General features: G+C 62.3%; 2 protein-coding genes and 1 long non-coding RNA gene across 3 annotated transcripts; all 3 read left to right on the plus strand.

Moving 5' to 3' along the window:
- Positions 1-1,357: 1,357 nt before the first annotated feature.
- Positions 1,358-11,660, plus strand: GALNT6 (polypeptide N-acetylgalactosaminyltransferase 6). The gene is made up of 10 exons (XM_064141119.1): positions 1,358-1,845; positions 2,669-2,841; positions 4,271-4,420; positions 4,511-4,745; positions 5,945-6,062; positions 6,168-6,368; positions 7,619-7,750; positions 8,985-9,086; positions 9,202-9,354; positions 10,746-11,660. The coding sequence occupies exons 1-10, from the start codon at positions 1,358-1,360 to the stop codon at positions 10,857-10,859; spliced, it is 1,866 nt and encodes a 621-aa protein (XP_063997189.1). The 3' UTR covers positions 10,860-11,660.
- Positions 11,661-14,135: 2,475 nt separating this feature from the next.
- On the plus strand, positions 14,136-16,054 carry CELA1 (chymotrypsin like elastase 1). The gene is made up of 8 exons (XM_064141118.1): positions 14,136-14,194; positions 14,284-14,366; positions 14,453-14,553; positions 14,726-14,851; positions 14,940-15,076; positions 15,321-15,466; positions 15,657-15,806; positions 15,922-16,054. Exons 1-8 carry the CDS (start codon positions 14,149-14,151, stop codon positions 15,937-15,939), a joined length of 807 nt encoding a protein of 268 aa, XP_063997188.1. The 5' UTR covers positions 14,136-14,148; the 3' UTR covers positions 15,940-16,054.
- Positions 16,055-19,708: 3,654 nt separating this feature from the next.
- Positions 19,709-21,134, plus strand: LOC135173911 (uncharacterized). Its single transcript, XR_010301552.1, has 3 exons — positions 19,709-19,829; positions 20,833-20,913; positions 21,080-21,134. It is a non-coding gene; the product is annotated as an uncharacterized LOC135173911 (long non-coding RNA).
- Positions 21,135-22,290: the final 1,156 nt, after the last annotated feature.

Genomic DNA, 22,290 nt, shown 5'->3' on the forward strand with positions numbered 1-22,290 from the left:
ACAAGGCTAAGGAGAGCGCTTCGCTAAGGTGCTCACAGGACAGTGGCGAGAAGGAGACGCTCGGAGAGAGGCAGAGGGAGTGGAAATGAACTTTCTCTCCCCCAAACCGGTTTCTCTTTACCGCACACCTCCTTGTGTGGCAGCAGCTTGCAAAGGGCAAAGAAAGGAGCTGGGCTCAGAGGCACAGGTGGGGCAGAAGCAGGTGGCTCAAAGGGCAGCAGAAGCTGAGGGGCGCTTATGGTATTATTCCCCACCCCCCCCCCCCTTCCATTCGGGTTATGGTTTTGGTCTCACCCTCCCCGTGCCGCTGCTGCCGCCCAGCCCCGCCACGGCCCAGAGCAGGCGCCCTTGGCGGTCGAGCGTGGTCCAGGCGCCGGCTTTGATGCGCAGGGCACCGCCTCGGCCCTCCTCCCGCACCAGACAAAACTTGGTCACCCTTGGAGTCTGTGGCAGGTGCAGCTCTCGGCGGCGGGGCCACAGCATTGCCAAGGCGATGCAAAGAAAAGGGGAAAGGAAAGGAAGGAGGGGGGGACGCTGCGGAGTGGAGGAGGAGGAGGAGGAGATGCTGCTGAAAGGCTCCCGCGGAGCTTGTCCATGCTCCAGCGGCAGCAGCTCACAAAGTGCAGCTGCGGGAGGTTTGCTGGCGGAGGCAAAGCTCGGCCGCTCTCGGGGCTTTCACCGGGGCCCGCTGGAGGCTTTGCTGTCGGTGCCGGGCTCTCGGTGCCACCGGGCTGGGCAGGGCACCAGACACCGGGCACCGGGCACCGAGCAGCGACCTGCTGCTGCGCTTCAGCCGACAGCAGAGCGCCGCGGGGTCTTGCCCAGCTTTCTCCGTCCCAGCGACGCCACAGGCAGGAAAAACGCCTGGGAAGAGGCTTTCCCCACACCACCCAAAGCGTTCGGCCACTGCTGGCGCCTTTGGTTTAGCTGCGCTGTGCCCTCCCTGCCCAGGTGGGGAGGGGACAGGGGTGGCTGCAGCAGCCGCTGGCTCAGCGGCAGGAGAAGCTGCTGGGGATGTCCCCTGCTCACGGAGGCTGCAGGCAGCACAGCTCACAGCCTCTTCCCAAGCTCGCTTTTCCTCAGGGTTTGTTTGGTGTGTGGATTTCAGGCTGCAAAAGCCCCTGGGGAGTGAACCTTGCGGGGAGTGAACTTTAGGCTGAGAGATGCTCGGTGTTGAAGGCACAGGTGGGTAACAAGCAGGTGCCGCCAAGGGACACGCAGTCTGCCACTTGACCTGTGAGTGTTTCTCCTTCTGCCCAGGTTAGTGGAGCGGAGCAGATCCCCATGAAGCGCTTGGAGACGCCCTGAAGCAGGCATCGCGGCGGGGGATTAGCGTGGGAAGTGCAAGGGGGAAGCAATGAGGCTCTTCCGGAGACGCTGCAGCCCCTTGAAGGTGGCTTTGGCAGGCGCAGCCTTCGTCGTCTTCCTCTTCACGCTGCAGAAGGACGTGGGGAAGAGGCAGGCGAGCGAGGAAGCCTGGCTGAAGAACATCGTCCAGGGCAAGGACCAGGTGCTCGACCTGATGCTGGGGGCAGTGCACAACCTTCGCGACTCGATGCCCAAGCTGCAGATCGGGGCTCCGGTGCAGCCGGCAGAAGCAGTGCCCGGGACTCGCTCCTGCCTGCCCGGGGTCTACACGGCAGCTGAGCTTCAGCCGCTGATGGAGAGGCCCCCCCAAGACCCTGCCAGCCCTGGAGCCGATGGCAAAGCCTTCAAGAAGGATCGCTGGACGCCAGAGGAGACGAAGGAGAAGGAGCGCGGTTACGAGAAGCACTGCTTCAACGCCTTCGCCAGCGACCGCATCTCCCTGCAGCGAGCGCTGGGCCCCGACAGCCGCCCGCCGGAGTAAGAGCTGCTGTGCCCGCAGCCCTGCGGCTCTCCTGCTCCCGGGGCCGGGCAGCTTCGGGGGAAGCGAAGCGAGCTGGGGCCCGCAGGTCCCTGCCTCTTGCTGGGCGGACAGAATGGGAGGCCAGCTGCAGGCAGCCCCAGCCTCCGAGATCTGCATTCAGGAGCGGCTCTTGCGCCCATTTCCCTGCCCTTGCTGCTTGCTTTGGTGGCCAAGGACAAAAGCCAGCGGCCGTGCTTTGTGTCGCCGCGTACCTGCTGGCGGCCCGGCTGCCTCCAGCGTCTCCTCCCCTTTCCCTCCTCTCCCTCTTTCCTTTCAACCCCTCCAGTAATTGGCCTTTGACTGTTCTTAGCCGACTGGAACAGCCCCAGACCCCACTGGGCTGGGAGAATGAGGCAAGCAGGGGAACCTCCAGAAGCTTCCTCGTCTGCCCTCTGCCCGCTGGCTGCCAGATTAAAGCATCGGCCCCTCCCTCCCCTCCCTCCCTCCCCCCCGCCCCCTGCCCTGCTTGCTGGGGCGAGTGGGCTGGGGAAGGCTTGTGGGGGATGCTGGGGGTGGAAGAAAGGTTTGAATGGGAGGTAGGAGTCCGGCCCTGGCGTGGAAATTGGATGCCCCGTGCTGGCAGGCGATTCTCCATGCCTAGCAAGCGGAGTGGAGGCAGTGGGGGGCACCCGGGGCTGGGGCTGGCATGGAATTCGCTTGGGCAGCAGCAGCGGGAAAGGAAGAAGTCAGCTGAAGTCCGCTGGGCTGCTGGCTAGGGCGAGGGCTGCTGTTCCTGCCGTGCCCCCACCTTGCTCAGGCCACTGCTTTTCTCTCCTGGAGGTGCATTGACCAGAAATTCAAGCGGTGCCCCCCCCTGCCCAGCACCAGCGTCGTCATCGTCTTCCACAACGAGGCTTGGTCGACGCTGCTGCGGACGGTGTACAGCGTCCTGCACACCTCCCCGGCCCTCCTGCTGAAGGAGATCGTTCTGGTGGACGACGCCAGCACGGATGGTGGGTGGGAGCTGCGGGGGGAGCGCAGGAGCCGCGGAGGGATGGAGCTTCAAGAGCGTGCCCGGGCTGGAGGGATGTGGCAGCTGTGGTGGGATGTGGGAGCCCCAGCGGGCTGGGGGGGCTGAAGGGCTGCGGAGAGCTACTGAGCCTCTTCCTGCCCCCCAGGGAGCAGCGGTTCTGAGCCGCTTGGAGGGGAAGCAGCTGAGGGCAAGGCTCTGAAAAGCCCAGGGTGCATCCAGCAGCTCTCTCCCGTTCTTTGGCTGCCACTTGGCAGCGTTGTTGGGCTTTTTCCCCTCCTGGGTGCTGAAGAAGCTGTCGCTGTTTAGGCTGAAGAAGAAGAGGCTGAGAGGAGACTTCATTGCTCTCTACAGCTCCCTAAAAGCAAGTCGTAGTGAGGATGATGTTGGCCCCAAGTAACTAATGACAGGACAAGAACTCAGGCTGCACCAGCAGAGGCTTAGGTTGGATGTTAAAGGAAGCATTTCTGTCCCACAAGAGCGGTTGGGCACTGGAACAGGCTGCCCAGGGAGGTGGTGGAGTCACCACCTCCAGATGTGTTCAAAACCAGGGCAGATGTAGCACTGCAGGATGTGGTTTAATGGCCATGGAGGTGCTGGGTAGAAGGTTGGGCTGGATGACCTCAGAGGTTGTGTCCAAGATTCATGATTCCATGGTTCTGTGAAACTGGGACGCTCCCCCCGCACCCTGCCGTCTCCTCGCCCGCATGCCCTCCAGCTGCCATCCTCCCCAGCTCCACCAGGGCAATGAGCCCTGTGGTTCAGCACTGAGCGCTGGAGAGCAGGAGACTTTGCCGTTGCCTCAGAGATAAAAGCTCCCTTTACACTCAGGGCATCTGCACGGGCTCCAGAGGAGCTCCCAAGCAGCAGAAGCTCAGGGCAGTGCAGGGCTTTGTCACCCGTGTCACAGCTTGTACTGTGATGAGGACAGTTTGGATTTGGGAATCTCTTCCCAGTATGAGTCTCTGGACATCCCAACTCTCGCTTGGCCATCCTGAGATTTTGTGTGGCTGCCTCTGCCAAAGGGGCAGAGAACTCCCAGTTTCCCTGGGTGCCCCTTGCCCGTTGTCCCTTCCCTCGGTGTCAGCTCAGTCGTTTGGTCCCGGGGACACTGCAGCCGCAGGGTGCAAGATCTCCTCACGCCCCCTGGCCCAGCTCTGGTGGGGCTTAGGCAGGGCAGGTGGTGGCTCCTCAGCCAAATCCACTGCCTGTAGCCAGAGGCTTTCTGGAATGAGGATGTCCCTGGGTTGCAACCTGGGGGGGGGGGGGGGGGGCAGGGTGTGAGCAGCAGCAGCAGCAGCTCCCGCGAAGGGCAGGGAAGCACTGGGGGCAGTAGGGTGGTCGGGGGCGGGGGGGAGGGGGGGTGCAGGAAGAGGCAGCTTGGCGCTGCCAAGGCTTTGCTGTCCCTGCAGAGCACCTGCAGGCCGAGCTGGATCACTTCGTGGAGCAGCTGCAGATCGTGCGAGTCGTGCGGCAGGCGCAGCGCAAGGGTCTGATCACGGCGCGGCTGCTGGGGGCCAGCGTGGCCAGCGGGGAGGTCCTGACCTTTCTGGATGCCCACTGTGAGTAGTCACCAACCCCGAGCGGCTCCTGGGCGAGCTGGAGGGCTGAAGTCGTCTGCCTTCAACGGCCAACTCTTCCCCACGCCCCAGGCGAGTGTTTCCACGGCTGGCTGGAGCCTCTCTTGTCCCGCATCGCCGAGGAGCCCAGGGCCGTGGTCAGCCCTGACATTGCCACCATCGACCTCAACACCTTCGAGTTCTCCCGGCCCGTGCAGCACGGCAAGCAGCACAGCCGCGGCAACTTCGACTGGAGCCTCACCTTCGGCTGGGAGCTCGTCCCCCCCCGAGAGAGGCAGCGCAGGAAGGACGAGACCTTCCCCATCAAGTGAGCCACCCAGGGCCACCGCTGCCCGCTTCAGAGCTTGGCTGTGCCCTGGCTACAGCGGGCTCAGAGCCAGCATGGAGCGTGCTGGGTGCTGCAGTGGGCTCAGGGAGGGGCAGGCAGGGCCGGCAAAGGACTGGGGGCTCCGTGCCAGGAGGCAGCTCCTTCCTCCTCTAGGCTTTGCTCCTTTCTTGGTGTTTTCCCTGCCGGTTTTGGTGCCTCTGCTGTCCCTTCCCCCACCAAATGCTTGGCTAGAGTGCACTCGGGTGGTTTGTGACTGGCAAGTGACCCTCGAGCGAGGAGCTGGCAGAGGAGAAAAGTTCCCTCTGGGGTTTGCAGAAGGTGGAGCTCTAAAGGGCCTTTGGCACAACCGACTTTGAGTCGCCTCCAGCCACCTCCCTGCCTCTGCAAAGCCTCTCGTTAAGGCTTTCATTGCTGTCTTGCATCTTCTCTCTTTCGGATACCCAGCGACCTGGGCACGGGATGGCAGCGGCACTGGCACAGCAAGAATGGCCCCTGCGGATCGCTCTGTGCCCAGCCCCCTGCTTTCAGCTCTTTGTTTTGCAGGCAGAGAAACGCTGCCCAATTTCCTCCCCCCCACCCCCCCCCCCCGCCCCGGGGTGCTTCCCTGGGACACACCTGACACCTTGGCGGCCCCATCAGCATCGTGTGCCCTGGCTGGCAGCAGGGCTGGTTTTGTGCAGAGGTCACCCAGGAGACGTCCCCGTGCCAATAAAGGTCCCTTTGACAGGGAGCAGTCTCCCTCCGGGCACGAACGCAGCTGCTCCCTGGATCCCTTTTCTCTGGTTTTGCTCAATCAAAGCTCCTCTGTTCCAGCCCCTCCCAAGCCTCAGACGGAAAAGATGAGAGGAGCTGGAGGCTGAGTGGGGTGTTCTGCTTCTTGCATTCTGACCTCCACCACTCTCTGCAGGGATAGGTTTGCAGTAACAATATCCACCACCCCCCCTCTTCTCACTCAGAGTCCAGAGCTGGCAGCAAAGCCACTCAGTGTCACTGCTACTGCTGCCTTTGTACCCTCCTGGCAGCCCAACCTGCCCCCTCTGCCACAGCCACCCCTAGCTGGGGCAGATGAAGGCACCACAGCTGCACTCTCTGAGGGTTGTGGTATCCCCAGCATTTGGATTCCTCCTGTTGTGTTTTGATTTGTACCCTCCTGTACCCTACTTCTCCCTCCCCTGTAGGTCCCCAACCTTTGCTGGTGGCCTTTTTGCCATCTCCAAGTCCTACTTCGAGCACATTGGCTCCTACGATGATCAGATGGAGATATGGGGGGGTGAGAACGTGGAGATGTCCTTCAGGGTAAGGATGGACGTTCAGAGAGCATCCTCAGGAGTGTGGGCACGTGGAGGGTGGGCCCCTCCATACCTCAGGCTTTTCCTTTCCCCCCTTTCCCCCCCACCCCAGGTCTGGCAGTGTGGAGGTCAAGTTGAGATCATCCCTTGCTCCGTCGTGGGTCATGTCTTCCGCTCCAAGAGCCCTCACACCTTCCCCAAGGGCACCCAGGTCATCTCCAGGAACCTGGTCCGCCTGGCTGAGGTCTGGATGGATGACTACAAGGAGATCTTCTACAGGAGGAACCAGCAAGCTGCACAGATGGCCAGAGAGGTACTGAACACACTCTGTGGCCAGCTGCTTTCTCCTGTGGTGGTGTGAGCCTGCTCGGGGCTCGAAGCCTGTGGAGGGGGAGGAGGTGGGCACAGCCTGGAGGTGGGAAATCAGACAATCATGGAATCGTAGAACCAAGCAGGTTGGAAGAGAGCTCCAAGATCAGCCAGTCCAACCTAGCACCCAGCCCTAGCCAGTCAACCAGAACATGGCACCAAGTGCCTCATCCAGGCTTTTCTTGAAGACCTCCAGGGATGGGCACTCCACCACCTCCCTGGGCAGCCCATTCCAGTGCCAGTCACTCTCTCTGACAACAACTTCCTAACAACATCCAGCCTAGACCTCCCCTGGCACAACTTCAGGCTGTGTCCCCTTGTACTATTGCTGATTGCCTGGGAGAAGAGCCCAACCCCCACCTGGCTACAGCCTCCCTGCAGGCAGCTGCAGGCAGCAATCAGCTCTGCCCTGAGCCTCCTCTGCTGCAGGCTGCACCCCCCCAGCTCCCTCAGCCTCTCCTCACAGGGCTGTGCTCCAGGCCCCTCCCCAGCCTTGCTGCCCTGCTCTGGGCACCTTCCAGCACCTCAACATCTCTCTTGAATTGAGGAGCCCAGAGCTGGACACAGCACTGCAGGGGTGGCCTGAGCAGTGCTGAGCACAGGGGCACAAGAACCTCCCTTGTCCTACTGCCCACACTGCTCCTGAGCCAGCCCAGGTTGCCATTGGCTCTGCTGCCCACCTGGGCACTGCTGCCTCCTCTGCAGCTCCTCTCTGCCAGCACCCCCAGGGCCCTTTCCTCCTGCCTGCTCTCAGCCACTCTGGCCCCAGCCTGGGGTTGTTGTGGCCAAAGTGCAGAACCTGCCCTTGGCCTTGTTCAGTCTCATGCCCTTGGCCTCTGCCCACCCATGCAGCCTGGCCAGGTCCCTTTGCAGGGCTCTGCTCTCCTCCAACAGCTCCACAGCTGCTCCTAGCTTGCAATTGCAGTTGGAAAGATGGGGGGGGGGGGGGGGGGAAAGCTATTTTATTAATTTCTTTATTTCACCAAACCCTTTTCTAACAGAAACTCATCGATTTTTACACCATTTCCTATTCTCTTACAACCCCAAAGCCTTGGGGCACAGCACAGCAGGCAGCAGCCAAGCCAGGAGGACTTCCCTCAGCTCTGAGCCTCGGTTCAGGAGGGGGTTTGGGATTTTTTTTTCCTTGCTGGCTTTGGAGATTCGTTTAATTTTCTCACATGACTTCGTTGATAGAAGACGTATGGTGACATTACAGAGCGCCGCAGGCTGAGGGAGCAGCTCCGCTGCAACAACTTCACCTGGTACCTCCAGAACGTCTACCCGGAGATGTCCGTTCCCGACCTGACTCCAGCCTTCTACGGAGCAGTAAGTGCAGGGCTGCCCGCAGCAGCCTGCTGGCCTCAGCCCTTGCCTAGGGCATCCCCAGCAGGCACTGCCCCCTGGGGGTCCGCGTCCGTCGCCGCCTCTGTCTGCGGCTGGCGAGGCTGGTTCGGGCTCTGGCTGGTGAGGAAAAGAGTTGGAATCCGGCAGAGCTGGTCCGGAGCAAGTTCCAGGGGGAAGGACCGGCGGGGATGTGGCACTGGGTGGCACTGGGCAGAGGAGATGAAAGTTTCCACCACCTCCCGTGCCAGCAGCACCAGGCACGGGGCGGGGCGCCCCTGGCAACGCCACCGGGGGCCGGGCAGGACACGGAGCTGCTGCTCCAGCTCCCAGGCTGGAGATGCCCAAACCAAGCTCCTTTCCTCCGAGCCAGGTGGGGGCTGAGCCCAAGCGTCCCCGGGCAGGACACGGAGCTGCTGCTCCAGCCCCCAGGCTGGGGATGCCCAAACCAAGCTCCTTTCGTCCGAGCCAGCTGAGGGCTGAGCCCAAGCGTCCCCGGGCAGGACACGGACCTGCTGCTCCAGCTCCCAGGCTGGGGATGCCCAAACCAAGCTCCTTTCCTCCGAGCCAGCTGAGGGCTGAGCCCAAGCGTCCCCGGGCACGACACGGAGCTGCTGCTCCAGCCCCCAGGCTGGGGATGCCCAAACCAAGCTCCTTTCCTCCGAGCCAGCTGGGGGCTGAGCCCAAGCGTCCCCGGGCAGGACACGGAGCTGCTGCTCCAGCCCCCAGGCTGGGGATGCCCAAACCAAGCTCCTTTCCTCCGAGCCAGCTGGGGGCTGAGCCCAAGCGTCCCCGGGCAGGACACGGAGCTGCTGCTCCAGCCCCCACGCTGGGGATGCCCAAACCAAGCTCCTTTCCTCCGAGCCAGCTGAGGGCTGAGCCCAAGCGTCCCCGGGCAGGACAGGAGGCAGCAGCCGCCGGTGCCAGCCGCGGCGGGACCGGGCCGGGTGGCGCCTCCCGTCCGGGTTTCCCTTCCCCTTGCTCTCCCGGAGCCTCGTCCCGGGCTCCGCTCACCTTTGCCTCAGTGGGACGGAGCCGCTGGCGCAGGCGTTCCGCACCTCCTGCACAGGACGAGGGAGCCGCACACGGCGCCTGGCGCCGGCTTGTGCTTGCGCAGCAATCCCTCAGTGCCCCGCAAAGCCCGGTGCCAAGGCGGGTGCCCACCCCGTGCCCTCAGAGCCCAGCTCAGCCTCCTGCCCCTTCCTTTTCCCCCTTGCAGATAAGAAACGAGGGCACCAAGAGCTGCCTGGACGTCGGTGAGAACAACCAGGGTGGGAAACCACTTATCATGTACCCCTGCCACGGGATGGGGGGCAACCAGGTGGGCACTCACCAAGCCCCAGCATTTCCCCTTCCTGCCCTTGCTGTCTGTGTGCCCCGGCAGTGACCTCCTCCGGGAGCAGGAGCCTGATGCCTCCTCTCTGCTCTCCCCGCAGTACTTTGAGTACACAAGCCAGAGGGAGCTGCGGCACAACATCGGCAAGGAGCTGTGCCTGCAGGCACGGGCGGGCCCCACCGAGCTGGGTCCCTGCCAGTACCGAGGGAAGCCTGGGCATGTGCCAGCCAGTGAGGAGTGGGACCTGACCCAGGTGAGGAGCTCATCTTCATCCCAGGAAGCAGAGAATGGTTTAGGGTTGAAAGGCATCTTCAAAGCTCATCCAGTTCCAGGGGCAGGGACATCTCCCACCAGCACAGGCTGCTCAGGACCTCGTCCAGCCTGGCCTGGAACACCTCCAGGGAGGAGGCAGCCACAGCCTCCCTGAGCAATCTGTGCCAGTGTCTGCCCACTCTCAGTCTCAGGACTATCTTCCTTTCCTCTGCCCTCCTCAAGCTTCAATCCTTTCCCTCTCATCCTATCTCCCCTCTTCCAGCTCCAAGCCACTGTGCCTTGTCCTGGCACTGAGTCACCTGAGGGGATGTGGCATCCCAGTTTGTGGCTGGTCACCAGTGGTGTCCCCAGGACCCAGTACTGGAGCTAGTTCAAGGTTTTTATCACTCTGGATGAGGAGATCCAGACACCTTCTGCCAGTTTGCAGATTGGATCAGATTGCAAACTGGGTGGAGGTTGCTGTACAGAGGGCAAGGAGGCTCTGCAGTGAGATCTGGCCAGGCTGGATCTGTGGGCTGAGGTCAGTGGGGTGAGGTTCAACAAGATCAAGGGCTGAGTCCTTCCCCTGGGTCACAACAAACCCAGGAAGGCTCCAGGTTGGGTGCAGAGTGACTGGAAAGTTGCCCAGCAGAAAATGACCTGGGGGTGCTGATTGGCAGCAGCTGGAGCTGAGCCAGGGGGTGCCCAGGTGGGCAAGGAGGGCAGCAGCAGCCTGGGCTGGCTCAGCAGTGGTGTGGGCAGCAGGAGCAGAGCAGGGATTGTGCCCTTACAGTGGGCAGTGGGGAGGGCAGAGCTGGGGGCAGGGTTGGGCAGCTGAGTGCCAGGAGGGCATTGAGGAGCTGCAGCAGAGGCAGAGAAGGGAGTGGAGGTGGGGAAGGGTCTGGAGGAGAGGCTGGGGAGGAGCAGCTGAGGGAGCTGGGGGGGGTGAGGCTGGAGGAGAGGAGGCTGAGGAGAGACCTTCTGGGGCTCTCTGCAGGTGCCTGAGAGGAGCTGGAGCCAGGGGTTGGGGTTGGGCTCCTCTCCCTGGGTGCTGGGAGCAGATGGCCAGAAATTGTTCCAGTGGAGTTTCAGGTTTGCCATGAGGAACAATTTCTGTCCTGCCAGAGTGGTCAGGGATTGGAACAGGCTGCCCAGGGAGGTGGTGGTGGTGGAGACCTCATCCCTGGAGGTGTTCCAGAGCTGTGTGGCCATGCTTTGGTGGCGTCGGGTTGAGGATTGGACTGGACAATCTGGGAGGCCTTTTCCAACCCAAAACGTTCTATGATTCTGACACCAGCCCCACTGTGAGGCTTCTCTGCCCCTTCCCCTGCACCTCATCCTTTCTGCAGCTCACCAGCCTGGAGCTGCTGACCTCTCTCTGCTCTTTGCCAGGATCGACTGATTAAGAACCCAGCGTCCGGCACCTGCCTGACTGCACGGGGGAAGCACCCAGCAATGGCTCCCTGTGACCCAGCAGACCCCCACCAGCTCTGGGCCTTCACCTAAGCTTGGAGCAGAGCAGCTTCAGCCCCCAGCCGTGCTCAGGAAGCCAGAAACCAGGAAATCTTCCCCTTTGTTGCTATTTAAGAAGTGAAAGCCTTCAACATGCTGCATTTGATGGTTGCCTTGACCTCAGTCCTGTGCCTTTGGAGCTGGCAACTCAGAGAGCCAACCTCAGCTGATGGAACCCCCACAGAGCTTGAAACGGCCAAGGATGCTCTTCATGGAGCTGCCTGAGGATGCTCTTGGGTCCTGCCCATCCTTCCCCTGCCCAGCTCCAGTCAGAGACTCTAAAATTCCCACTGAAAAACTCATCCACGCTGCCAAGCACCAGACAGCTGAGTGGGATGCTCCTGCCAACGAGGAGGAGGATGGTGAGTGGTGTGTGCAGCTCACCCCACCAGAGAGTGGATTGTGGCTTGGTGCAAGCAAGGAAACCACTCCAGGAACGTCAAGGAGCTGCCAGGATCTGGCCCTCTCCTGCCTCGGCACCAGCAGCTTTGTCCATCACCGTTAGCAGGAGGGGGGAGGTTGAGCTGTGTCTGCTTTTAGGGGTTGAAGCTGAGTGGGGGGGAAGGTAGATCAATACCTGTGGGGTTGTTGTTAGGTGGTGCTGCCCAGGGCTGGTTCTGCTTGCCCTCAGCATCGCCTGCAGGAGAGGTTTTCCCACAGCACACAGCTTGGAGGCACCGCAGCAGCCTCCCAGAGGGGCTCTCGGCATAGCCTGGCAATGAGAGATCTCCTCCCTCCCCCGGTGCTCTTCAAGCCCCACAACTGTAGCTGTAGCTGCCACTTCGTTGCCTTTTCATTTAGGGAGGGAGGGGAAAAACCCTCCTGGGGTGGCATGAGGTGGGGGGTGGGCTGCCAGGATCTGGCCCTCTCCTGCCTCGGCACCAGCAGCTTTGTCCATCACCCTTAGCAGGAGGGGAGAGGTTGAGCTGTGTCTGCTTTTAGGGGTTGAAGCTGAGTGGGGGGGAAGGTAGATCAATACCTGTGGGGTTGTTGTTAGGTGGTGCTGCCCAGGGCTGGTTCTGCTTGCCCTCAGCATCGCCTGCAGGAGAGGTTTTCCCACAGCACACAGCTTGGAGGCACCGCAGCAGCCTCCCAGAGGGGCTCTCGGCATAGCCTGGCAATGAGAGATCTCCTCCCTCCCCCGGTGCTCTTCAAGCCCCACAACTGTAGCTGTAGCTGCCACTTCGTTGCCTTTTCATTTAGGGAGGGAGGGGAAAAACCCTCCTGGGGTGGCATGAGGGGGAGGGGTGGGAGAACCTCTGGACGTAGAACCTGTCCCTGGACATAGGACCTCAGAATAAAGAGATGATTTATTTTACGCACCTCTCGTCTCCGGCTTCCTGGGGCTTCCCAGCCCTCTTCTCCTTCAGTTTCCCTCCCTCCCCTTGCCCTGGGAACACTCCAGAAGTGCTCTGCAAGCCTCTCCTGCAGTGACGTGGCGCAGCTGGAGCCGTTCCGGACGGAGCTGTCCTGTCCCTGAGCGGGGCGGGAGCTCTGCTGCTGTCCCTCGCTGTTCCCCTCTGTGCCGAGCGCACAAATCAGGCATTGTTTGGAGTCCTTCTCCCCATCAGATCCCTGCTTTCCTTCCAGATAAGAGCAGGAAAGCAGCAGCTGCTCTCTTGGGTCTTTGCCTGCCTTGGGGTTTTGCCACCTAGGTGAAGCCAACGACCAGCACCAAGGCTGCTCTCCAGCCACTGCTCCACAACCAGGTCACCTCTAGACCATGGTGCTCAGCACCACAGCTCCACAGCCGTCAAAAGCCTCCCAGGGATGAGGATTCCACCACTGCCCTTGGCAGCCTGGGCCAGGCCTGGGCAGCCCTCAAGGGGAAGAAATCATTCCTCATGTTACCAGGGAGAAGAGCCCATCCCCCACCTCACACAAAGCTCCTCTCAGGCCCTGCCACAGCCTCTCAAGCTCTGCCCTCAGCCTCCTCTCCTCCAGCCTCACCCCTCCCAGCTCCCTCACCTGCTCCTCCCCAGCCTCTTCTCCAGACCCTTCCCCAGCTCCGTTGCCCTTCTCTGCCTCTGCTGCAGCTCCTCAACGTCCTTCTGGCACTGAGGGAATCCTGCCCCCAGCATTCCAGCTGTGGCCTCCCTAGTGCCCATTCCAGGGGCACAATCCCTGCCCTGCTCAGCACCATTGCTGAGCCAGGCCACACTGCTGGTGCCCTTCTCAGCCACCCTGGCTCATTCAGCTGCTGTAAACCAGCACCCCCAGGTCTTTTCCACCAGACACTTTCCAGCTACTCTGCCCCCCCAGCCTGGAGCCACCCTGGGGGGGTTGTGACCCAAGGGCAGGACCCAGCCCTTGGCTTTGTGGACCCACAGCCTAGTGAGGTCCATCTACAGAGCCCTCCTGCCCTTCATCAGATCAAGACTCCTGCCCAGCATGGCACCATCTGCAGTCTCACTGAAGGTGCACTTCATCCTGATGAAGAGGTTGAATGGATCCCTTGTGACTGATCTCCAGCTGGAGTTAACTCCATTCCCTACCACTCCCTGGGCCAGGCCATCAGCCACGTTTTTAGCCAGGGAAGTGCCCACCCATCTAAGCCAGCAGCAGCCAGAGCCCCTGGGAGCAGGCTGTGGGGCACTGTGTCAAAGGCTGGACTGGAGTTCAGGTACACAACACCCAGGGGCTTTTCTCCCACCCACTCCACGGTCACTGCAGCACAGATCAGGTTTGTCAGGCAGGACCTGCCCTACATCAACCCAGTCAGGCTGGGCCTGATCTCCTGCTTGCCCTGCACGTGCTGCATCCTGGCACTCAGGGTGACCTCCTCCATGACCTTCCCTGGCATGGAAGTGAGACTGGCAGGCCTGCAGTTCCCTGGGTCCTATCTCTAGCCCATGTTTGCCAACCTCCAGGCAGCGAGGACCTGCCCCTGCCTCTACCACCCTCTTTGCCAGCACTGATGGGAAGTAGCTTGGTGCCAACAGTGCCATCAGTACCCACAGGTGGATGCCATCCAGCCCCAGGGTCTTGCATGTCTCTAAGGGGTATAGTAGGTCACTGATCAGCTCCTGCTGGGGCTTTGCTCTGCTCTCATCCCTGTCTTCCAGCCCGGGTGCTGGAAGTGGTCTGACTGCTCGAGCCTGAGGCACAAAGGTGCTGAGTTCCCTAGCCCTGAGCTGCAGGGCCGTGTGTGCTTTGGAAGAGAGACCAAGGCTGCGGGCAAGCCTGTGCCACCTGCGCTGCTTCCCATCCCTCCCTCTCCAGCCCCTTTAAAGGCAGCAGCGCTGCAGCCCCGGCCACACACCAAACCTCGCCGTGCTCCACGATGATGCTGCTGCAGCTGCTGCTCCTCGCCGCCCTCGCCCTCTGCGGTGCGTCCTCCCCGGCAGCTCTGCAGCCTCGCCGGCTGCTGCCAACCCCCTTGCTGCCCACTCACTGTCCCCTCTCCTCCCTCCTGCAGGACGCTGCTCCGAGCAGGACCTCGATGGCCTGCAGCGGGTGGTCGGCGGGACCGAGGCGCGCTCGCACGCTTGGCCCTCCCAGGTGGGTCCCTGCCGGGGGCAGGCTCCCGGCTCCGGGAGGCTTCCAACCCCTGGGGCCAGGCGCTGACAGCCTCCCCCTCTGCCCAGATCTCTCTCCAGTACTACGCCAGCGGCAGCTGGTACCACACCTGCGGAGGCTCCCTGATCCAGAGGAACTGGGTGATGACAGCAGCTCACTGCGTGGATAGGTGAGGCGGGACGGGGACCTCACCCTCCACGTGTGCAGCCAACAGCCTCGCCCGACGCAAACTCTGGCTGTGCCAACGCAGTCCCCTGGGACCACTGCTGCTCCTCCGTCGAGCCCTTGCATGCACCAGCTCAGACCTGCTCTGACCCTGCGTGCTTCCCCCTTGCCACCAGGAACCTGAACTTCCGTGTCGTGGCTGGAGAGCACAACCTCAACGCCAACGACGGCAGCGAGCAGGTCTTCAGCGTCAGCAAGATCATCATCCACCCCTACTGGAACAGCAACGACGCCGCTGCAGGGTAACGGACTCGGGAAAGGAGGCTGGGGGGGAGCACACTGCTGGCAGCGGGGGGCGTTCTTCCAACAGCCTCTGCCTCCTCTCCCCAGCTACGACATCGCCCTGCTGCGCCTGGGCAGCTCTGCCACCATCAACCAGTACGTGCAGCTGGCCAACCTGCCCCAGTCTGGATACATCCTGCCCAACAACACCCCCTGCTACATCACCGGCTGGGGGCTCACCCGCAGTGAGTGCCAAGGGCTCTTGCTCGCCCCGGGTCGCCCCGAACCTGACCAACCCGGGGGGCTGAAGGAGTTCTTTCAGCCCTTTCAGCTCTCCGAAGGCGGCGCGCAGGGCTTCGCTCCAGCCACGGAGCTGTCCCGCACGCTGCTGCTTTGGGGCTTGCCCCGCAGGGACCGGGGGCGGGGGGGGGGGCGCTGGCGGCCGTGGCTCCCGCAGGGCTCCGCTAACCGAGGCTCGGTTGTGCGCAGGCAACGGGCAGCTCTCCAACGTCCTGCTGCAGGCAGTCCTGCCCGTGGTCGACTACCAGACCTGCTCCAGCTCTTCCTACTGGGGCTCCACCGTCAAGAACACCATGGTGTGCGCCGGCGGGGACGGCGTTCGCTCCGGCTGCCAGGTGCGGTCCCGGCGCCCCGCGGCCCCACGCAGCCCACCCGCAGCCCTGCTGCCCACTCTCACTCTCCTCCTCCTCCTCCTCCTCCTCCTCCTCCTCCTCCTCCTCCTCCTCCTCCTCCTCCTCCTCCTCCTCCTCCTCCTCCTCCTCCTCCTCCTCCTCCTCCTCCTCCTCCTCCTCCTTGCCCCTCCAGGGTGACTCCGGCGGCCCTCTGCACTGCGCTGTCAACGGCCAGTACCAGGTCCACGGCGTCACCAGCTTCGTCTCCAGCAAGGGCTGCAACGTCCTGCGCAAGCCTACCGTCTTCACCCGCGTCTCTGCCTACATCTCCTGGATCCAGAGCGTAAGGCCACGGCGCCGCCGGGCAGCCACGGCGAGCCCCTGCCGCTGCCAGCGCTGCAGGGCACCGCCTCTGCCCCTGCCGCCTGCCTCACCCCTTCCCCTTCTTCGCCTTCCAGGTCATTGCCCAGAACTGAGCAGCGGCAGCGCACTCCGGTCCCCGGCTCAGCCACGGCCACCCTCTTGCCCCAGCTCTCAGCTGAGCCCACCCGGGCCCATAGCCTGTGGCAATAAAATCTCTTCAGCTCCTCAGCTCCTGGGTGGATGCTTTGTCCCGCAGCCCAGCGACCCTTTCTGCTCCATCCCGCAGCACCCTGGGGCCACAGTGCCCCTCTGGCTCTGGCCCTCCTCTTCCCCACGCCTTAGGGAAGGGACAGTGCAAAAGCAACACGATTGGGCTCCTAAGCACTGCCCCCTCCAGCCAGCCCTGAGGGACCCCAGGACAGCACTGCAGGTCCCTCTGTAACATCTCTAAGGGGGTTTGGGAGGGAAGATGCCACTTGCAGAGCAGCAGCTGCCAAGGCAGCTTGTGGCACTCTCGGGAGGTGCTTTGGAGCACTGCTGAGGGTCACACAGAAGCATCCAACTGAAGCCCCTTTCTGCTCCAACCCGCAGCACCCTGGGGCCACAGTTCCCCTCTGTCTCTGGCCCTCCTCTTCCCCACGCCTTAGGGAAGGGTCAGTGCCAAAGGCAGCTGGCACTGTGCTCTGGGGGCAGTCACAAGTCCTGGTGATGATGGGAAAGGAGGAAATTCTGCAGAGGTCCTCCACGGGCAGTGATGTGGAGGTGCAGAGGGTACCTGAGACATCTGATCAGGAGTTTTCCCTGCCAGCAACTCCATCTCTCTTCCAAAGCCAGCTCCCTTTTCAACAACCTGGGTTTGGGAAGGGCAAGTCCTGTTTGAGCAGTCTGACCTCCTTTTATGTGAAGGTGACCACCTGGTCACTGGCTGTGGATGTTATCTACCTGGACCCTAGCAAGGCCTTCAAACAGCATCCTCCTGGCTGCTGGGGGCTGGGATGGGGGCAGGCTTTGCTGGGTGAAGCACTGGGATGAGAATCAGCTGCAGCTGGCAGCCAGGCCCAGGCAGTGTTCCCCAGGGCTCAGAGCTGGAGCTGCTGTTCCAGACCTTTATCAATGATCTGGGTGAGGGCATTCGTAGCAGGTTCTCAGGTGGCACCAAGCTGGGTGGCTGTGTCCATCTGCTGGAAGGCAGAGAGGCTCTGCAGTGGGTCCTGGCCAGGCTGGATCCTTGGTTGAGGCCAATGAGATGAAATTCAACAAAGCCAATGTCGGGGTCCTGCACTTAGGTCACAACCACCCCATGCAGGCTGAGTGGCTGGAGAGCTGCTCAGGGCAGAAGGATGTGGGGCTGTTGGTGATGGTTCAGTTTTGGGTCCTTCAATTCAGGAAGGTCATTGAGGTGCTGGAATAGAGAAGAGCAACCAAGCTGAAGGGCCTTGAACACAGATGTGACACAGAGTAGCTGGGGGTGTTGAGTCTGGAGAAGAGGAGGCTAAGGGGAGACCTTCTGGCTCTCTGCAGCTCTCTGACAGGTGGGGTTGGGCTCTTCTCACATGCAGCAAGTGACAGGACAAGAGAAAACTGTCCCAGGTTGCCCTAGAGGAGGTCCAGGTTGCCCATGAGGAACAATTCTTACTCAGCAAGAGGCATCAGGCACTGGCCCAGGTTGCCAGGGAGGGCAGTGAAGTCTCCATCCCTGGAGGGGTTTCAAAGCAGCCTGGATGTGGTGCTGAAGGCTGTGGATCAGCGGTGGTGGCTCAGCAGCAACAGTGGGGGCTGGGAGCTCTGCCTGAGTGCTGCGCTGCATGATCTCCAGGGGCTGGATGATCCCCAGGGGCTGGATGACCCCCAGGGGCTGGATGATCCCTAGGGGCTGGATGATCCCCAGGGGCTGGATGACCCCCAGGGGCTGGATGATCCCTAGGGGCTGGATGATCCCCAGGGGCTGGATGATCCCCAGGGGCTGGATGACCCCCAGGGGCTGGATGACCCCCAGGGGCTGGATGATCCCCAGGGGCTGGATGACCCCCAGGGGCTGGATGATCCCCAGGGGCTGGATGATCCCTAGGGGCTGGATGATCCCCAGGGGCTGGATGATCCCCAGGGGCTGGATGATCCCCAGGGGCTGGATGACCCCCAGGGGCTGGATGATCCCTAGGGGCTGGATGATCCCTAGGGGCTGGATGATCTCCAGGGGCTGGATGATCCCCAGGGGCTGGATGATCCCTAGGGGCTGGATGATCCCCAGGGGCTGGATGATCTCCAGGGGCTGGATGATCCCCAGGGGCTGGATGATCCCTAGGGGCTGGATGACCCCCAGGGGCTGGATGATCCCCAGGGGCTGGATGATCCCTAGGGGCTGGATGATCCCCAGGGGCTGGATGACCCCCAGGGGCTGGATGACCCCCAGGGGCTGGATGACCCCCAGCGGCTCCTCCACCATCGGCAGTTCCAGGGCTCTGCGATGAGAGATGTCGTTTTTGTTGACTGCAAGCAGCACTTCGTCTCCCGGGGCAGTCTCAGCAGCACTTGGCAGGAAAGGGAGACTCTGAAACCTCCCCAAAACAGCCCCGAGCTGTGGCAGCTGTGCTGGGATGTGGGAGCCCCAGCGGGCTGTGGGGGCTGAAGGGCTGCGGAGAGCTACTGAGCCTCTTCCTGCCCCCCAGGGAGCAGCGGTTCTGAGCCGCTTGGAGGGGAAGCAGCTGAGGGCAAGGCTCTGAAAAGCCCAGGGTGCATCCAGCAGCTCTCTCCCGTTCTTTGGCTGCCACTTGGCAGCGTTGTTGGGCTTTTTCCCCTCCTGGGTGCTGAAGAAGCTGTCGCTGTTCAGGCTGAAGAAGAAGAGGCTGAGAGGAGACTTCACTGCTCTCTACAGCTCCCTAAAAGCAAGTCGTAGTGAGGATGATGATGGCCCCAAGTAACTAATGACAGGACAAGAGCTCAGGCTGCAGCTGGGTGCTTCCCTGGGACACGTCTGACACCTTGGCAGCCACATCTGCATCTTGTGCCCTGGCTGGCAGCAGGGCTGGTTTTGTGCAGAGGTCACCCAGGAGACGTCCCCGTGCCAAGGTAGAGCCCTTTGACTGCGAGCAGCACTTTGTCTCCCGGGGCAGTCTCAGCTGCACTTGGCAGGAAAGGGAGACTCTGAAACCTCCCCAAAACAGCCCCGAGCCACAGGGCAGGCAGGAACTCTGCAGGTGATGGGAGAGGGCAAAATTCCACAGACACCCCCCACCCCCTCGGGCAGCTGAGCAGCTCCTTGGAGCCGCAGGAGGCATCTGGGGCAGGCAGGAACTCTGCAGGTGATGGGAGAGGGCAAAATTCCACAGACACACCCCCCCCCCCCCCCCCCCACCACCACCCTCTCGGGCAGCTGAGCAGCTCCTTGGAGCCGCAGGAGGCATCTGGGGCAGGCAGGAACTCTGCAGGTGATGGGAGAGGGCAAAATTCCACAGACACATCCCCCCCCCACCACCCTCTCGGGCAGCTGTGCAGCTCCTTGGAGCCGCAGGAGGCATCTGGGGCCGCAGGCTGTGACTTTTCCCTGCCACCTACTGCATTTCTCTCCCTCCCCTCAGTCTCTTTTGCAAGCCTCTGTCGTCGACTGTTACCCCACCCCCCCCCAGGGCTGCACCCATCAGGGCAAACTGTGCCACAGCGCCAGGGATTAAAAGACCAGCCCCAAAACTGCACCAACCCCGAAGGGAAAAGCAAGCCCAGGGGCTGGAGGAAGAGCCGCGGGGCAGGCACAGGTTGCTGGCCCCTCTCTGGCCCCACCCGTGGCCCCGGGTGCCTTTCCGGGGGGGGGGTGGCAGTGCTGGCGGTGCCCGGGTGCTCGGCGGATGCCGGTAGCTGGCGAGCCTCAAACTTCCTCCGTGCAGAGCCCCAACCGCAGCGGGAGGCTGCGAGCAGGAGCGGAGCTGCAGCCATGGCCGAGGGCAGGAGCGGCGGGGCCGGGCTCTTTGCCAGGCAGGTGCAGAAGCGCTTCAGCCGGGCGCAGGAGAAGGTATGAGCCAGTGCCCACCCCTGACCCCCCACCCCTAAATCCCTCCTCTTCTGCTCTGTCCTTTGCTGCTCTCTGGTGCTGAGAGGGGTGGCCCACGGGCGCCGCTCAGCACCCATGGGTGCTCCTAGGGGCTTCAGTCGGATGCTTCTGTGTGACCCTCCAAAGCTTAGCACCTGATGGCACCTCCCGAGAGTGCCACAAGCTGCCTTGGCAGCTGCTGCTCTGCGAGTGGCATCTTCCCTTCCCAAACCCCCTTCGAGATGTTACAGAGGGACCTGCAGTGCTGTCCTGGGGTCCCTCGGGGGCTGGCTGGAGGGGGCAGTGCTTAGGAGCCCCAGCGTGGTCCTGGGTCCCAGCAGAGCCAGCACCGCTTGCAGCAGCAGCAGCAGCGCAGGAAGGGAGGGGGAAGGGCTGCGGAAGCAGCCACAAAGAGGGGTTTGGGGAGGTTTGGGGGTGCCTCTTTCCTTTCCTCTCCCCAGGGAAGGAGGCAGCAGCTGCCGTTTTGAGGTCCCCACACTCCCGAGTTTCCTGATGAGACCTCGGGGCTAAATTCAGCTCCCCAATGCCTCTATCAGCCCCGGCCAGGCCATGGCCACTTCCTGCAGGGTTTCATCCTCCTCTTGACACCCCAAAGCCTCTTACGTGGCCTCAGCCTCGCTGTGCTCCTGCGAGGGTAGTTCTGGAGGCAGCCTTCGGCCGCAAACCATCCTCACCTTCAGCACCAGGCAGGCAGCATCCAGGGCTTTGCGTGCAGAGCTGCTCCTGCAGGGCAGGGAGGGGCTCAGCGCTCCAGGAGCCATCGCTCGGCATGAGGAAAGAAAGCACCCAAGGATGAGCTGAACCTCTGCATCCCCCAGCCCAGCCCCCGCTTGGAGCCTGCGTGCTGCATCAGCACCACCCGAGAAGGGCTCTCCTCGGTGCTGACCCCAGTGCCCCCCCCAGGAGGTGGAACTCAGTGGGCAGTGCCAGGCTCAGGGCTTTCCTCCCCCTCTCTCCCTGCCAGGTGTTGCAGAAGTTGGGCAAAACAGTAGAGACCAAGGACGAGCAGTTCGAGCAGAGTGCCTACAACTTCCAGCTGCAGCAGGTCACGGAGGGCACGGGGAAGGGCTGTGGGTGGGCATGGGGGGGGCAGCCCTACACCATCCCTTGGCACCCTCCTCAGGTCCTTCCGTGCCCATTTGCTCGTGGTGAGTCGCCAGGAGCCCTTGGGGCTGGCTTTGCCATGTGCCCTTTGCTGCGTTGCTTTGCAGAATGAAGGCAACAAACTCTACAAAGACCTCAAGGCCTTCCTCGGTGCAGTGAAAGGTACAAGCACGACCCCCCACGGGGGGCTGGGAGACCCCCGAGGGCACCACGCAGCGGCCAGGAGGGGGCTGAGCAGTGCTGGTTTAACGCAGATCACAGTAGCAGAGCACAGGGCTGGGGAGGAGCAGCTGAGGGACTTGAGGGAGCTCAATCTGGAGGAGAGGAGGCTGAGGGGAGACCTCATTGCTCTCTGGAGGAGAAGAGGCTGGAGCCAGCTGGGGGGGCTGGGCATTTCTCCCTGGTATCAGGTGGTAATATGAAAGGAGATGGCCTCAGGTTGCCCTAGGAGAGGTTCAGGTTGGCCACGAGGAGCAATTTATGCTCTGCAAGAGCAGTCAGGGACTGGCCAAGGCTGCCCAAGGAGGTGGTGGAGTCCCCATCCCTGGATGTGGTCCAGAACCCTGTGGCCATGGCACCTGGGGACATGGTTTGGTGGCTGTGGTGGGGTTGATGTTGGACTGGATGACCTCAGAGGGCTTTGCCAACCCAATCCTTTCTGTGGTTCTGTGGTAGTGCAACCAGGGAGTAACAGTAAAGAAATAGAAGCAGCAATCATTAAAGAAGTAATGGCAGAAAGGGTGACCAGGGAGGGGATCCTGCCCTTCTGCTCTGCCCCCACCTGCAGCACTGCCTCCAGCTCTGCCCCCCGCCCCCCCAGCAACAAAAAAGGACCTGGAGCTGCTGGAGAGCATCCAGAGGAGGCCACCAAGAGGAGCAGAGGCTGCAGAGGCTCTGCTGTGGGGCCAGGCTGGCAGAGTTGGGGCTGCTGAGGCTGCAGAGAAGGTTGCAAGGGAGAGCTTGGAGCAGGCTGGCAGGAGCTGAAGGGCTGCAGGAGAGCTGGGGAGAGAGTGGGGAGAAGGGCTGGGGGGGGCAGGGGGAGGGACAATGGCTTGGAGAGGGGAGGGGAGAGGAGGGGAGGGGAGGGGAGAGGAGAGGAGAGGAGAGGAGAGGAGAGGAGAGGAGAGGAGAGGAGAGGAGAGGAGAGGAGAGGAGAGGAGAGGAGAGGAGAGGAGAGGAGAGGAGAGGAGAGGAGAGGAGAGGAGAGGAGAGGAGAGGAGAGGAGAGGAGAGGAGAGGAGAGGAGAGGAGAGGAGAGGAGAGGAGAGGAGAGGAGAGGAGAGGAGAGGAGAGGAGAGGAGAGGAGAGGAGAGGAGAGG

This window comes from Pogoniulus pusillus, unplaced genomic scaffold (genome assembly GCF_015220805.1).
Source record: "Pogoniulus pusillus isolate bPogPus1 unplaced genomic scaffold, bPogPus1.pri scaffold_131_arrow_ctg1, whole genome shotgun sequence".
In the NCBI taxonomy this organism is placed as follows: Eukaryota; Metazoa; Chordata; class Aves; order Piciformes; family Lybiidae; genus Pogoniulus; species Pogoniulus pusillus.